Here is a 16,061-nt window from a genome sequence, read left to right as displayed (position 1 = left end):
GTCCAGTTTGATAGCTGCCATCTGACCGCTTGAGGACAAAGCATCTGCAATGAGGAGCAATCCATTGCCCAGTATGCTGTGAAGGTCTTACTATGGCTTTTGCATACAGGCAGTACCCCCAAAACCTGGTAGGTTTAGATACAAAATTATTTCCTATATATCCACCCATCACTTCCTAGTTATGTGACAAACATATCCTAACCCATCAGAGTTAGGGTAGTCTGTGAAAGTAATTTTATCATATACCAGCTAAGGTGTAACCTTTACACAGCCTTTTATGAGGGCATGACCATCAACCAGCCATCTGGCTGGCCAAAAGCAGTGTTGACTATCCAATGGTGGGACATGCTTCAGAACATAATGTTCTTAATGCCAATTTCAGTGTCTGCTTTGTAGTCCTTGCCATCTGGATACTAATGGAGATCTAAAGGACATTGCGAAGTACCATCATTTGCCAAATTCGTTAACAGGTGAAGTGCACAGGGTAACTACTCATCTCGCAGTGAGTAACACTAACTTTAAAGTAGCCTTTGATTTGGTCTGTAACAAACACAGAAATTCTCAGTTGATTGTATTGACACTTTAAAGATGCTTTAATGTTACAGTCAATGACAAAGCCGTGTGCAAGTGAACTTTGAGCACTATTGAATGAGGCTTCAAGCAATGTGCATGCAATGCTGGCATAAAATCCAGATGTCTCTTTGCAAGACATAATTACACCACAGCTCTTTACAGAAAGGGTGGAAGAGTCCATAAGAGCAGAGCTTGAAGCCACTCTTAATTGAAAAAGATTTCCAACATTTAAGGAAATGTGTGCTTTTCTCGAAAATAAATGTAAATTTTCAGAGCTTGTCAAGGCTACAGCACATGCAGCATGAACACAATGGCAAATATTAGTTAAGTACATCTAATTATTGTTCACTAAGGATCAGCCGAGGCAAACGAGTGCCCCTTGCGACAGCGAGAATAAAGTTGCAAGACTTGTCATGCTCTAATTAGATACTGAGTTGCATTCGCACTTCATATCAGATGCATGTGCATGATACCACAGACTTAAAAAAGGTGCCACAGCAGAGTAATGATTCAAGAAATATGTACAACCCACTCGGAAACAAAATGCCACGTCTCTGTACAAGTGGATCCTTGCATAAACAAGTATATGATGTCTGTCAAGTGTTGAGTTTTTACCATGGATAACTGATGCCTTTGCCATGGATAACCGCCAGAACAAATAATTGAGCAAAGTATGTGCAGCTTGCCAAATGCTCAACTCTTTGATCCAGAGTTTTGGCCACCTGGTAAGATCGACGTATTGCCAGGAGCCGAATTTTGTCCACACATTCAAAAGAGAAGGACCATCTCCATAGGAGCTGAACTCCCATGTACATTTCATGTAAGGATCACGAAGATAAGTTCAGAGGGATTAGGGCACGTATGGAGGCATAGACACATTCATTTTTCACTCACTGTAATTGTAAGTGGGACAGGAAGGGAAATGACTAGTGGTGCTACAGGGCACCCCCCGCCATGCAACATATGGTGGCTTTCGAAGTATGTATGTAGAGTTAGATGCAGGTCCCGTGTTTCAGGAGACAGAGTGAGGTCAGGTCATATCAGGACAGCATCAAATGATAAGAGTACACCAGTTCATCACAGGGGCGAGTCATGTCATGCGTTGTAAAAACTAACTCTGACATTCAAACACATCCACTTATGAGCAATAGAATAATTACGTCAAGGTACAACAACAAAAGAGGAGGGACAGTATGTGGAACAGACAATGATGAATTCCACAGGCAGATTTGTTCTGTCTCACAAAGAGCCAAATCAATTAGGTGATTCTTACCACATTGCAGCAAACACTTCTCTCAGATTGAACAGTGACAAGTGAGAGAACTGAAGCTTGAGAGAAGCTACACTGAGTCCATGGGGCAGTACAGAACTGTGTGTTAGAGATATAAGAAATCATGTCCGTTGCAGTATGGAACTATGTCTCTACAAGACATCTTAAATCACGAGAAGTGTCTCCTACAGACCAGCAAGAAAACAGACTTTGGTGGGAGGGACTGGCCTGGCTTAAAGAAGACACCACTTCAAGATCTGTTTTAGACACACTAATGATTCTGCATCTCTGGAGTTTCCAGAAGGAAAAGCTCAAGTTCTCTGTCACATCAGCAGAGCAAGCCAAGATGATCTCACCTGTTGATTCTTGAAGTCATCATGACTGCAGCAGATAATGGCATACTGTCTCAGGTTATTAATAACTGCAAGACTGCAAAGGAAATGAGTAATTTCTGAACTGCCTCACAGTGAACTGCAGGATGCTTTGCTATGATGCATTGGAATAGCACAAAAAACTATTTCTGTCACAGAAATCCACCAGTTGGAGACGAACAAGCTAGTAGACAATAGCAGCAAGTTCAAACCACTGCATCATATCCTTGATGACACAAGATTACAATGGGTTGAAGCATGGTATGGTATGATATGCTTGCTTGTCACATGAGGAAGAGCATCAACTTGTACTGCACTTCTCCGTCATCTCACAAGGCTAATACTCGAAGGTGAACATTACCACTTTTCCCATGCTGGGAGCCAACTGTCGCTTGCATCTCTCGGGAAGCCTAACAGATGAAATGCAATTCAGCATTTTTTGCATCAGAGCCTGACTCATTAGTAATTAAAGGTAAAGCCTGCACAACAGCTCTTGGGAGGTTTGCCACAGCCATGTGTAGAAGCTGAGAGGCCTTTCTTCAATTATGGGATTGATTCTATGTGAAAACTGGCTCACACTGATCCAAGTTAAAGGAAAAGTGCTATGTTGCCATATTTGTGTACATAGCAACATGAGATTGAATTTGGACGCAGTTGGCAACATGACCACGGAAACACTCCTGTCAACCCTTAGAATATTTATATCACAATGGAGTAGTTGCAAAAACCTATACAGCAACAACTGGACAAACTTTGTTGAAGCTAGTTGGGAACTCTGTGAGTTACAAGCTGCTGAGAGCAGTCATTATCAGCAGACACAGGTGAAAAACTTTATGCAGAAAAAAGACATCACACTAAATGACAATTGTATATATTTTGATTTGTGAATATTAACGTAATGTAAATAATAAGTGATCTCTAACAGTCATCATTAATCACTGCAATCTGAATGGATCCAAACCATTATACAGTCCTCCTGCATTCATAGCGCGCGCGCGCACACACACACACACACACACACACACACACACACACACACACACACACTAGTGTAAATTCTACTTACATTTCTGAGCATATAAATTCTACAACTATAAAAATGTCATGTTGGAATTTATTGATGAGCACATAATAAGATAATTCTTTTTGTTTTTTATTTGTAATGTACACAAATGTTTATCATGCAAGCATCACTACGTAATCTTCTGTGCATAGTCTGTGATGTTATTAAGTTTTCTTTCTGTGTGTTGTTGTTGAAGCTCTTATGTTGTGGCTTTTGGCAAAAGAATTTGTTACCTGTAAATGAAACCACTCAACAATGTATGTAATTTGTATTCTGTTTTCACTCATTCATTCTCCAGCTCCCTTTGTTATGCTAATTTTTCTTCCTCTGTCTTTTATTTTTCAGTTGAGATGTACTATTTTATCTTTAATAATGACACAAAACAACAAGTTCTTCTAAACAGTCTGTTGATTTGAATAATTTTCTCTTGTTTATTTCAGCTAGCAAGAGTATGAAACCATTGTAAACATAACAGAATGAAAGTCATGTGCTTCACAGACACATGGTAACCCAGTCCTATTCATGGAAAGAGTTGCTGGGTATACTGTTACTGTAAAGACAAAGCATAGTTTTCCCCATCGGGTGTCACTCAAATTAAAGGGCAGGTAAAGAAAAAACATTATATATGTGAAATTAAATTTTTTAGGAGTGATACAACTAACAAAGCTTGTTTTTCTCAACTGCTAGTCCTTCCATTGTTAAATGTATTTTACAGAAATTTTATAATCATCAAGCAAAAAAAAAAAAAGAATTATGTGAAAAGAAAAAACTCAGCACCTAATTTCAGATCTGTTTTTCCATTTTTGATGTTGCAGAAAGCTATGACAGACATTTCAGAAACTGCAGATCCAAGTACAGATGATTCAGAAACCATAATTGGTACCAGCATGCCATCTGTTATTAGTAAGTAAACTCTATATAGTCTTAATTGTACCAGTTTTGCATACTGCTAATATGACTATAATGCATGGAATTTTGTTTAATTTTTAATTATTATTTGCTGGTCTTTACCAGTCTGCATGAAACACAGTTACCTTGGTTTATTGTAAATTCTAACACCGTCAGGTGGCTTGCGGAGTATGGATGTAGATGTAGATGTAGATTGTAAAAACAGATTTCTGCAGTAATTTAACACAAGAGGTATTCAGAAAGTAAGTTCCGATTGGCCGTGAAATGGAAACCACTGTGAAAGTCAAAAATGTTTTATTTGCAACAGTTAGCTACGACTTACAGCTACTTATCTATATAATTGCTGCTCCAACTTGGACATTTGCTGTAGCGTTGTACCAACTTTCCAATACCTTCATCATAGAAGGCAGCCGCCATTGCTTTCCACAATTCTCCATGCTGGTCTACAGCTCATTGTCTGTCCGAAAATGTCTTCATAACCAGCGGTTCATGTGAACAGAGATGAAACTCAGAGAGAGCTAATTATGACCTATATTGTTGTGATCTAACATTTTGCATCAAAGGAGGTCTTCATTGCTCCTGCAGAATGCAGTTGAGAGTTGTCTTGAAGAATGAAACTTATGACAGTTATGTTTTGTGGACTGCATAGCTTCATACTTGGCAGGAGACACTTTTTTCTATACAGTTTTATGTGCTCACTGTGTGCTCAGAACTGAAAAGAGTGATGTGATGCAATACATGGGCATACTAGAGATACTGCCCAACATATCTATGCAAAGCTTCATCAGATTTTCACAGAGGTTTCCATTTTGTGACCAATCGGAACTTACTTTCCAAATAGCTCTTTATTGTTTCAACATCATTGCATAAGTGTATTGTGGTGGCCTGGAATGAGACACTTCAAAAGTAAGCCATAAGCTTAAGCATACATTTTGGATTAGAAGTTATTCTATTACAAGAAACTGCTCACTGGTTTTCAGATATTAGAACCCCCAGTCAATCCTAAAATTTATTCCTACAATGTTTAACTTCTCTTGTAATATGCATGGTGAAGAAACGCAAAATTGTCTTGCAGTTTTCATTCTGTGTTAGTTAGTTCTCCAGATAGTCCTGTAGTTGAAAAAGAAAAACATCAAGAGACATTTCAAAACTGTGCACCCATGTGTTAGTACCGAGTTTCCTGTAAACTCCAAACTGAGAAAAGATAAAATCAAGAAACTTAAAAATCAATTAAGTGTTCAACAAAGCATGTTCACAAAACCAGTAGACAAAAGCATTGCTGCCACTCTTGCTTCTTATCGTGTTTGGAATGTATTGGTGGAAAGGAAGAAACCTTTCGAAGATGGTAAATTCGTAAAAGAAGCATTTCGAGAGGCTGCTGACGAGTTGTTTCATAATTTCAAGAACAAGTCCGAAATAGTTGCTGCCATCGAATTCCTTCAACTTTCATCAAGAACGGTCACAAGGAGAGTTGAAAATATGTCTAATGATGTTTTCTCTCAAAACAGATTTGGATGAGTGCTGCTATTTTTCAATGCAATTAGATGATTCTACTGATGCAACAGGTACTGCTCAGTTGCCGTTTTTGATAAGGATAGTTTTTAATAACTTTACTGTCAAGGAAGAACTTTTGAAAGTACTTTCTTTGAAAGGCCATACAAGAGGAGAAGATATATTTTTTGCCATGAAGCAACTCATTCTATCGGAGAAAATACCTATCCACAAGCTTGTAAGCATTACCACAGATGGAGCCCCAGCCTTGAGAGGTTCTAAAAGTGGTTCTATTGCTCTGTGCCAAAGAGATGAAAGTTTTCCACCGTTTTTAACTTATCACTGTATTTTACACCAGCAGTCTCTGTGTGGAAAGTTTTTAAATATGAATGAAATTGTGAATTCTGTTGACAAGACAGTCAGCAAAATTAGGTCTCACTCTCTTCAAAGAAGACTTTTCATAAGATTTGGCAAATGAACTAGAACTACAGTATGGAGATTTACTGCTCCACACTGAAGTGTGTTGGCTTAGCAAGGGAAAAGTGCTGCAACGTTTCCACAAGCTTTTACCGACTATAAAACTGTTTTTGCAAGAACAAGATGAGAATAGTCTTTCAGCCTGTATTGAAGATCCTCTCTGGCTTTTGAATTTTGCTTTCTTAATTGACCTAACAGAAAACCTTAATGAGCTGAATTTGAAATTTAAGGGCAATGACAAAGATATTGCTGATATGACATCTGAAATAAATTATTTTACTGAAAAATTGTTTTTGTGGGAGTGCTGCTTTAAGAGGGGTGAATTAAGACATTTTCCAGTTCTGAAAACACACATAGAAGGAAGTGAGATACCTTACAATAGTGAATGTTATGCAATAATGATCTCCAACTTGAGGGATGATTTCAGTGGTCATTTTTCAGACTTCAAAAAGATTTCAGTGGTAACCTAGTTGGTTCCTTTCCCTTGGGCTAACATTGAACTATTGAATATATCTTCTTCCATTGCAAAAGTTTTTGACATAGATAGGGCTGCTCTTGAACTTGAAATAATATCATTAAAAATTATTTGTTTCTCAAAAAGTGTTGCAGAAACCAAAACCTGTTGGCCTCTAATTCCTCACGAGAGATAACCTATCTTAATTAATGTTGCTCGTAGAATAAAGTCCATGTTTGCTTCTACCAAACTGTGTCAATCACTGTTTTCAATTATGAACTTTATTAAAAATAAACATAGAATGAGGTTGACTGATGAACATCTGGACTCAGGTATTCGACTAAGTGTAACAAGCTATACACCAAATATGAAGGACATTGTTGACAAAACAGCTACTCAGATTTCACATTAAATGTAAAATAATTCTTGTGTTATTAATGTAAGAATATACTTGAGAATATTATGAAATAAAATTATTATGTTTCGAATAAATAGTGAAGATTTAAAACTTTTATTTTAAATAGTTGTTTACAGTACCAGTATCCAAAAATTAAAAATGTAGCAACTGATTTTTAAAAGCAGATCACTTTGATATGTTGGTATGGAATAGTAGATCATGAAGGCTTTGTGGTTGCATATCCCTGTCATACTCCTACCTTCTACATGCTTCCTAAAGTCCATAAACCTAACCATCCAGGACATCCCACTGTGGCCGGTTACTGTGCCCCCACTGAGAGAATCTCTGCTCTCGTAGACCAACACCTTCAATCTGTTACCCAGAACCTGCCCTCCTATACAAAAGATACCAACCATTTCCTCCACCGACTCTCCACAGTTCCTGTCCCTTCACCATATGGTGCTCTGCTCATCACTATTGATGCCCCCACCCTGTACACTAACATTCCTAATGCCCATAGCCTTACTGCTATTGAACACTACCTTTCCCATTGCCCAACAGATTCCAAACAGACAATCTCCTTCCTAGTTGCCATGACCAACTATATCCTCACCCACAATTACTTTTCCTTTGAAGGCATTACATACAAACAAATCTGGGGTACAGCTATGGCTCCATCCTATGCAAACCTATTCATGAGCCATCTAGAGGAATCCTTCCTAAAAACCCAGAATCCTAAACCCCTCACTTTGTTCAGATTCATTGATAACATCTTTGCTATCTGGATTGAAGGTGAGGACACCCTATCCACATTCATCCAGAATCTCAACAACTTCTCCCCCCATTTGCTTCACCTGGTCTTACTCAACCCTACAAGCCACCTTCCTAGATGCTGACCTCCACTTCGAAGGTGGCTACATCAGTACCTCTGTCAATATCAAACCTACTGAACACCAGCAATAACTCCACTTTGACAGCTGCCATCCGTTCCATAGCAAGAAGTCCCTTCCATACAGCCTAGCCACCCATGGTCGTCACATCTGCAGTGATGAGCAGTCCATCTTGAAATATACTGAAGCTCCCACTGAAGCCTTCACTGACTGTAATTATCCCCCTAACCTTGTACAAAAACACATATCGTGTGCCCTATCTTTCCAGTGTCCCACCACATCCCAAAGTCCTACCGTCCGGCCACAGAGGAGCATTCCTCTTGTAACTCAGTACCACCCAGGACTGGAGCAACTAAATTATATACTCCACCAGGGTTTCAATTACCTCTTGTCATCCCCTGAAATGAGAAATGTCCTGCCCACTATCTTTTCCACACCTCCCATAGTGGTTTTCCACCATCCACAAAACTTACACAATACACTCGTCCATCCTTACACAACACCTGCTTCCAATACCTTACCTCATGGCTCATACCCCTGCAATAGACCTAGATGCACGACCTGTCCCATATGTCCTCCCACCACCACCTACTCCAGTCCAGTCACTAACATCACCTATCCCATCAAAGGCAGGGCTACCTGTGAAACCAGGCATGTGGTCCCTAAGCTAAGCTGCAACCACGGTTCTGCATTCTATGTAGGCATGACAACCAACAAGCTGTCTGTCCGCATGAATGGCCACTGACAAACTGTGGCCAAGAAACAAGTGGACCACCCTGTTGCTGAACACACTGCCAAACATGATATCCTTCATTTCAATGACTGCTTCACAGCCTATGCCATAAGGATCCTTCCCACCAACACCAGATTTTCTGAATTGCGCAGGTGGGAACTTTCCCTGCAATACATCCTACATTCCCGTTACCCTCCTGGCCTTAACGTTTGTTAGTCACTGTCCTCACCCATCCAGCCCCTTCCCTGTTCCCATTCCATCACTGCACAGCTGTCATACTACCACCACACCCAGTCTTTTTATTTCTCTCTTTTTCCGCTAGCCCCCCCCCCCCTCCCTTCACCACCTTTCCACTGCACTCCGTGTAACTTCCAGAACTTCACTGTCTCCCACCCCAAGCATACTATCCCTCCCCCTTGCCACCCCAGCCTCGTCCTTACCCCCACCCAGTCGCCACTCCCATCAAGCACTGCTGCTGCTGCTCGCAGTATGGTTTCAGTTGCCTGAGACTCTATGTGAGTTGCATTTGTGTGTGTGTGTGGGGGGGGGGGGGTTGTTGTTGTTGTTGTTGTTGTTGAAGGTCAATGACCGAAAGCTTTAATTGTGGAAGTCTTTATGTTGTGCCTATCTGCGACTCACCATCTCCGCTATATGGTGAGTAACAACTTTCCTTCTACTAATATAATTGATTTATTAAAATCATAGCTGCCATGACATAATATGCACACAAAAAAACATGCTGCCGTGGAAACTTAACTCTGAAATGAGTACACGTCACATTATTATAGAAGTGTGCCACTTACCACTGATGAAATCAGTATTATATTTTGAACTGAGGCTGGACACAGCTTAATTTTGTAAGAGAATGAAGCATAATGCCAACATCCCTCAAATCACACAGTAATGAAAATAATGCAAGGAAAATTTGTACATTATTCTGGCTGAAAGCTTTATACAATGTGAGATGATTAGTTAAAAAATGAAACAAAGGTGAACTAAATATGATAACAATCTGGGACCTTCCATTGTTCCCAAAGTGTTTGGGGAGACCAAGACAACTTAATAAAAGTAAGGGCAGTCCTGGAAAAATCTCAACTGGTGGCAGCTCTAAATATAGGGCAGAATAAAACTCGACAGCACAAAGTCTTACAGAAAGCAACATGGTGAATGGATTAAAGGTATACAGCATAATGTCCCTGCTCGTAATCAAGAGAAAAAAAATTAATGTAAAGTTGTAGTTATAGATTGTATTTTCCTCAACAACTATATGGGGAGTTTTGCAAATCACAGAAGTTTTGAAACAGGAAACATTACTTTTATAACGAATATGTATCTTGAAGAATTCGAGGGTGATATTCGTTGTTGTTGAAGTTTGTTCACAGCAGATGTACTGGTTTCAGATTTTTTTTTAATTACACTAAATTCCTTAGAAATTCTCATATATTTGTCTTTTTAGTACAAAATCTAACAAAGAGACACTGAGTTGCAGTCAGACATGATGAAAGACACTTACACTTTACCTTTCAGCCAAAGCCTTCTTCAGAAAAGCAAACACACACACACACACACACACACACACACACACACACACACACACACACACACACACAAGCAAGCACACCTCACACACACTTGACCGCCACCTCCAGCAGCTCGGACCAGAATGAAACTCTCACACAGAATGGAAGCAGCAGTCTGAAAAGGGGAGGGGAAGGGGGAGGAGTAGCAGGCTATGGATAGGGGGCAGAGAGTGCTGTCTGGCAGAGCATGCAGGGAGTAGACTGCCAGCAGGTGCAGCATCAGGAGACTGTAGGCCAGACAGATGGGGAAAGGGGGCAAGGGGAGCAAAAAAAAAAAAAAAAGGAAAGGAAACATGGGAAGGCAGAGGGCAACACACAAAGAGGATGAGGGAATGAGAATGTGTAGGAGATGATAGGACAGGGGGGGGGGGGGGGGACTGTTGGGTGGAGGGTGTGCAGTCAGTAGGTTACTGTAGATTGGGCCTGGTATAATTTTGGGAATGTGTTGTAAAGATAACTTCCATCTGCACAGTCCAGAAAAGCTGGTAGTTGAGGAGAGAATATAGTTGGCTCGGGGAGGGAAGCAGTCATTTAAATCAGGCCCCATCATGTTTAGCAGCATGGTGTGCCACACGCTGGTCTACTTTGGCCTTGGCCACACCACCAAACTGTGACCAAGAGCAAAATAAGATGACCCTGTGGCACAACATGCAGATAAACATAACATGCTTGATTTCAATGGCTACTTCACTACCTGAAACATCTGGATCCTCTCCTCCACCACCAGCTTTTCTAAATCGCACAAATGGGAGTTATCCTTACAACATATTCTCCTCTACCGAAATTATACCGGCCACAACTTATGGTTACTTACCTACAGTCTCCACACCCTCTGTCCCATTACCTCCTCCCTATTCTCATTCTCATTCTCTCACTCTCTTTGTGTACTGCCCTCTGCCAGTGCACCTTCCCATCTTTCCCCTTCACCTCTCCTCTCCTTTTTCACTACCCGTCCTACCCCCCCCCCCCCCCCCCCCCTCTGCCCCAAAGCATCCTTACGCTGTGCCTTTTGACAGTTTAGTCCCTGGAAACCCCCACCCACACCCTACCATCCCTTCCCCTTCCGTGCCCCCTCCAGATTGCTGCTTCCATTCTAAGTGACAGTTCAATTCTGGTCTGAGCTGCTGGAGATGGCGGTCGTATGTGCGTAAGATGTGCTTTTTGTGTGAATGAATGTGCATGTGTGTTTCCTTTTCTGAGGTAGGCTTTGGCTGAAAGTTAATGTGCGGTTTTTCATTGTGCCTGTCTGCAATTCCGTGTGTCATCTTTATGGTGAGTAGCAATGTGTCTTTTCCTTATATTGTTGATATTATGACCTGTAGTTTCCATTGTTGAAAAGCTTTCTTCATTTATTCATTCCAAATAAATGTAGCTGACTCACATTAACCCATTAATGCTCAGAAATTTCTTGCGAGAAAACTTGTTCACATTGCTAGGGTAGGTTCAGTAAGCTAAAAAGGCATGACCACATTGATTTTTACTGTTTTCTGTACATACATTACAAAATATGAGTTAGTGCACAAACACACCACCAAGTGTATGGAATATCACACATCATATTTTCTAGAATGAAAGGAGTATAAATGTTTTTCTTGAACAGCTATATTACTTTTTGTGCACCTGTGAGTTGTGTTTCTTTTTTCCCAGAATGTCTGTATAATAGCCATGAATTTTGGATTGCTACATCTAAACGTGACAGAAAAAATTACCCACCACTATTTATTAGATTTGATAATAGCTCACATTTTGATCCATTCTATCTGTTCCACTCATACTCTGTAAGACTTGATTACATGAGGCTGAGGAACTACAGTTTTCTTCTCCAGTGCAGTAGAATACCATTGAATATTGCAAATGTGATTTACACCTTCACAGGTTGACACTGCCTTGACTACAGAGTTCTCATTCCAGTGACAGACAAGCAGCTGTGAATTTTTATCACAAATCATTTCATAAGAACCTCTGTCTTCATGCTTCATTGCAGCTTCCATTTTTTTAGTGAGCGATTTTCAATTTTGTTGTTTCTGAAGGTTCCATTTATACCAGTACCAATTTCAATAAATTTATCAACTATTTTCAAGGACATGAAGTATTTGACTGCAAACAAATTATGGGGCAAAGTGCCACCACAACCATCTTTAGGCAGGAATTCAGTTAACTGTGAAGGGATTCCCCCTCCCAAACCATAATCTTCTTTGTATTTATGTTGTGGTTCCTTTGTTCTTTGATAAACCTCAAAATTTAAAAACTAACGTAGTCTGAAGTTATGACACCACACTCTGTATCCAAAATGTATAGATTTGCTGTTAATGAATTGCATGAGAGCATACTGTCCAAAGTACAGAATCGTAGCTTCATCTACCCTTCTTTCATTCTCCCATACAGCATACTCAAGAAGACAGTCTCTGTCATTCTTATCTAGCTTAGTATCATCATTTAGACACACATTATGCATGACATCTTCAAAATGGTTTCTTCCCAGTATTTTTGTTTTTGAGGTAAGGCATCATATCCATTAATGAACAATGTGCCAAAGAAAGCCTTCAGTTCTTGAAGTTCATCCCATCTTTTTGCACTGCATATAAAACACGCAATAAAATCATCACTGAAAAACAGTTAAAACTTATTCAACGGAGTCAGGTGTCTTTGAACATGATTATGGCCCTGAAACAAATAACCACGTTCAGCCATCTTCTTTTTCATTTCATTTCTTTCAGGCAACTCTGAAGCCAGTCATCTTCTGCCAACCATTTTTATCATTTGTTTATGTCAAATGAGGCATTTCCGTTGATTAACTTGTCCTGTTTTTGGAACCAACTATTTTCATCTTCATTAATATTTCTTACAGCTACTTCAGCTTCTACAGTCAATTTATGGGTGCTCATCCCTTTTCAGATTCAGTGTCACAGAAACCAATTATTTTGCCTTTGTTACAACTGCTTCACATGCTGTTGTCAGTTGATGGCAATTCAAATTATTGATGTTGCCACCAAATTCTCATCTGCACTGTCTACATCTGTGTTGTCCCTCACACCAGGTGGAACAAAGCAGAGCGCCAACGAGTTTGCCATTTCAAGATCTTTGATATCAGACTCCTCTAACAATGCCAACACCTCTTCCACACTTAGACCTCCGCAACAAGAATAATAAGCTCTTGCTGATGTAAAAAAACAACATGCTATGAGCATAATACTTTGTAAAATTGAAACTAGAAAGTAAAGTTGCCATTTCAGCAAAGTGTAGACCCTTGTAACCAGTGGTGGATTGGTGCACGAATTAAATTTCAATAGCATTCACAGCCAGACCATTGTGCATAATCTCATGCCATCATACACATGTACAGAATACAATTCACCAAAGTAACAACACTCTATAATAACTAACTGCTTTGGCCTGACAACACTGTCCTTTATACCGAAAAATAATAATTCATTATACTTACATTACTGTTATAATTGATATCTTGTGTAATGTGCAATGGAGAAAAGCTTGCACAGAACTATTTATGCATAGCATTGCACTCAGCAGAAAACATAGATGTGTTTTACCTACATAGTTTCATAAAATATAAAGTCTTCCAATGTCAAATTTTTTAGATCAAATAACTTTAACAATTAATCTTATGATTTGTAAGTTTGATTAAAAATAAATTAATATTCCACTTTTGTATTCATTATTTTATACAAAATACACTGTTAGAGCTCATATTCAAGACTAGTAATTAATACTTCTATTATGAACAAATGATTTCATCGTTCAATAAGTTTGTATTGAGCTATTATCCTTTGAAGTCCAATTATTACTCTTTGTGACATTATACAATGATTGATGTAGGCTGAAAATTAGAACATGTCACATATATTTTCAAAATTCAAATTTCCAGTGTTTTGAGAAACATACCAAAAAAGTATTCTGTACTGCTGTTGGTGAATTTAAATCTGTTATATTGCAGCACTCATCTTATAGTTGATGAATTGAGTGATTAACAGGAACATAAGTTAGACTGAAAATGTTGCTGAGCTTGTATGAAAAATTAGCAACATTTTAATTCTTGTTTATGTGCCTCATCTTAGTACCTGAATACATTGGATGTAGGGACATAATAGATATAGGCACAACATGTGGAGCCATGCTTTGTTCTGTGTATTCAAAAACTAGTAATAAGCCTAACTACAAATGCATATACATTTTTATGAAAGCATGTAATGTAATACAACCCAACATTCATTTGAAAAATATCCCAATTTTATACTGTGTGGACAGGAACAAGATTCACAGGCCCATAGACCTCTGTATCATTCAAAACAATTTCTCCAGACCTAAAAATATATAGGGATAAAGTCCCTGTGACACACTGTTGCCATACACAGGTGATTTTTCTTTAGATTTAGGCTGGTGTATGAAATAGTACTTGAATATTGTTGTTATATATTGGTTTTGCTTGGAAGATGTTAAAACTCTGGAAATTATGTTATTTGAGGTGTTGTACTATGTCCTGCAAGAACTCATTAACAGTATAACTGTCTGCCAGCCTGAAAGGTGGGGGCAATCATACCTCAATAACCATCAACAAATTACATAAATAAAATGCAAAGACAGTGTACAAAAAAAAAATTAAGTATGCAGTCTCACAAGGGTCAGTCTTGGGATCTGTCCTATTTCTGCTGTATGTAAATGCTTGGCTGATAAAATACGTGACGGAGCCAGAGTACTCTTTACAGATGACACTAAAATTCTGATTAAATCACACAGTGAAGAAAATCTGCAGGAAAGTGCAGCATTGGTTGTGCATAGCTTATCGCATTGGTTCAAGATCAATAGGCTCATCATAAATTCTGGAAAAGCTGTGGCAGTTAACTTTCAAACCATGCAAAACCTCCATCCTCCAAACCCTCTTTCTCCATTGAAGGAAAAAATGCCTCAAATGTCAGTCATACAAAAAATTTTAGGCATACATATTGAGAAGGATTTGAAATGAGAAATGGACCTTAGCAATATAAATAAAAAACTGAATACACTACTGTATGCTGTAATGATTCTCAACCAAAATACGAACTGCTCATCAGTGTATGATTGGAGTATACAGTCACTACTGATGCACAGAATAATATTTTGGTTGAATTCCACAATTTCTGAAAAAAATATTTAAAAATAAAGAGAAAGATAATCAGACTGATAATGAAAGCTAAATGCAGTGACTTCTGTAGACCCCTTTTTTAATTTTGAAAATACTGCTCTACCTTGTTTGTGTATATTTGAAGTACTAAATTTTACAGAGGGGAGCATCTTAAAAGGAAACCTATTCAAACATAACCATGATATACATGTATATGAAACTAGGCAGAAGCTGAACCTACACATAAACACAGTAAGCGCAACCTTATGCTAAAGAGGTCTGTATCATACTGAGGTTATGTCATAAACCATATGCCTTCTTAATTAAAATGCCTACAAAAATTAAATATGTTTAAGGCAAAGTAGAAACATTTCTTGCTTGACCACTGGTTCTACTCTGTCTAGGAATTTCTGGAATATCATCGTAAGAAAGCATCATTTACCAGATATTGTTAATTATGCATTGTACTATTTCACACTATAATTTACTGTGTGTTTATCATGTAGTGTCTCTTACTATCTCTGGTATCAAATGTAGAAACAATGTAGTATATCAGTTGGTCAGTTTATATTATTATGCACTTGGTTTGTGTTGTCCATATAGTCACAATGGCTAAATTAATTATGTTTACCCATGTCCTGCATCATTTGTACAGACAATGTACTAAAAATTGATTCTTGGACTAAATAAATAAACTGAATACATGTCGCACTTATGCAATATAGTGTTTGCCATTT

At 38.7% G+C, this 16,061-nt stretch overlaps 1 protein-coding gene across 5 annotated transcripts in view; it reads left to right on the top strand.

Annotated features, from left to right (window-relative positions):
* Positions 1 to 16,061, top strand: part of LOC124605648 (zinc finger protein 143-like) — a 123,390-nt gene that overhangs the window by 28,480 nt on the left and 78,849 nt on the right. For all 5 annotated transcript variants that reach the window (XM_047137471.1, XM_047137473.1, XM_047137472.1 and 2 more), the window contains exons 2-3: positions 3,718 to 3,882; positions 4,093 to 4,180. In XM_047137471.1, coding sequence (XP_046993427.1) covers positions 4,099 to 4,180 — 82 coding nt within the window. In that variant the 5' untranslated portion in view covers positions 3,718 to 3,882; positions 4,093 to 4,098. The remainder of the gene's footprint in view (positions 1 to 3,717; positions 3,883 to 4,092; positions 4,181 to 16,061) is intronic.

The sequence above is a fragment of the Schistocerca americana genome, chromosome 3, assembly GCF_021461395.2.
Source record: "Schistocerca americana isolate TAMUIC-IGC-003095 chromosome 3, iqSchAmer2.1, whole genome shotgun sequence".
NCBI lineage: Eukaryota > Metazoa > Arthropoda > Insecta > Orthoptera > Acrididae > Schistocerca > Schistocerca americana.
Note: the sequence above shows the minus strand (reverse complement) of the source record. Positions and strands in the feature narration are given on the sequence as shown.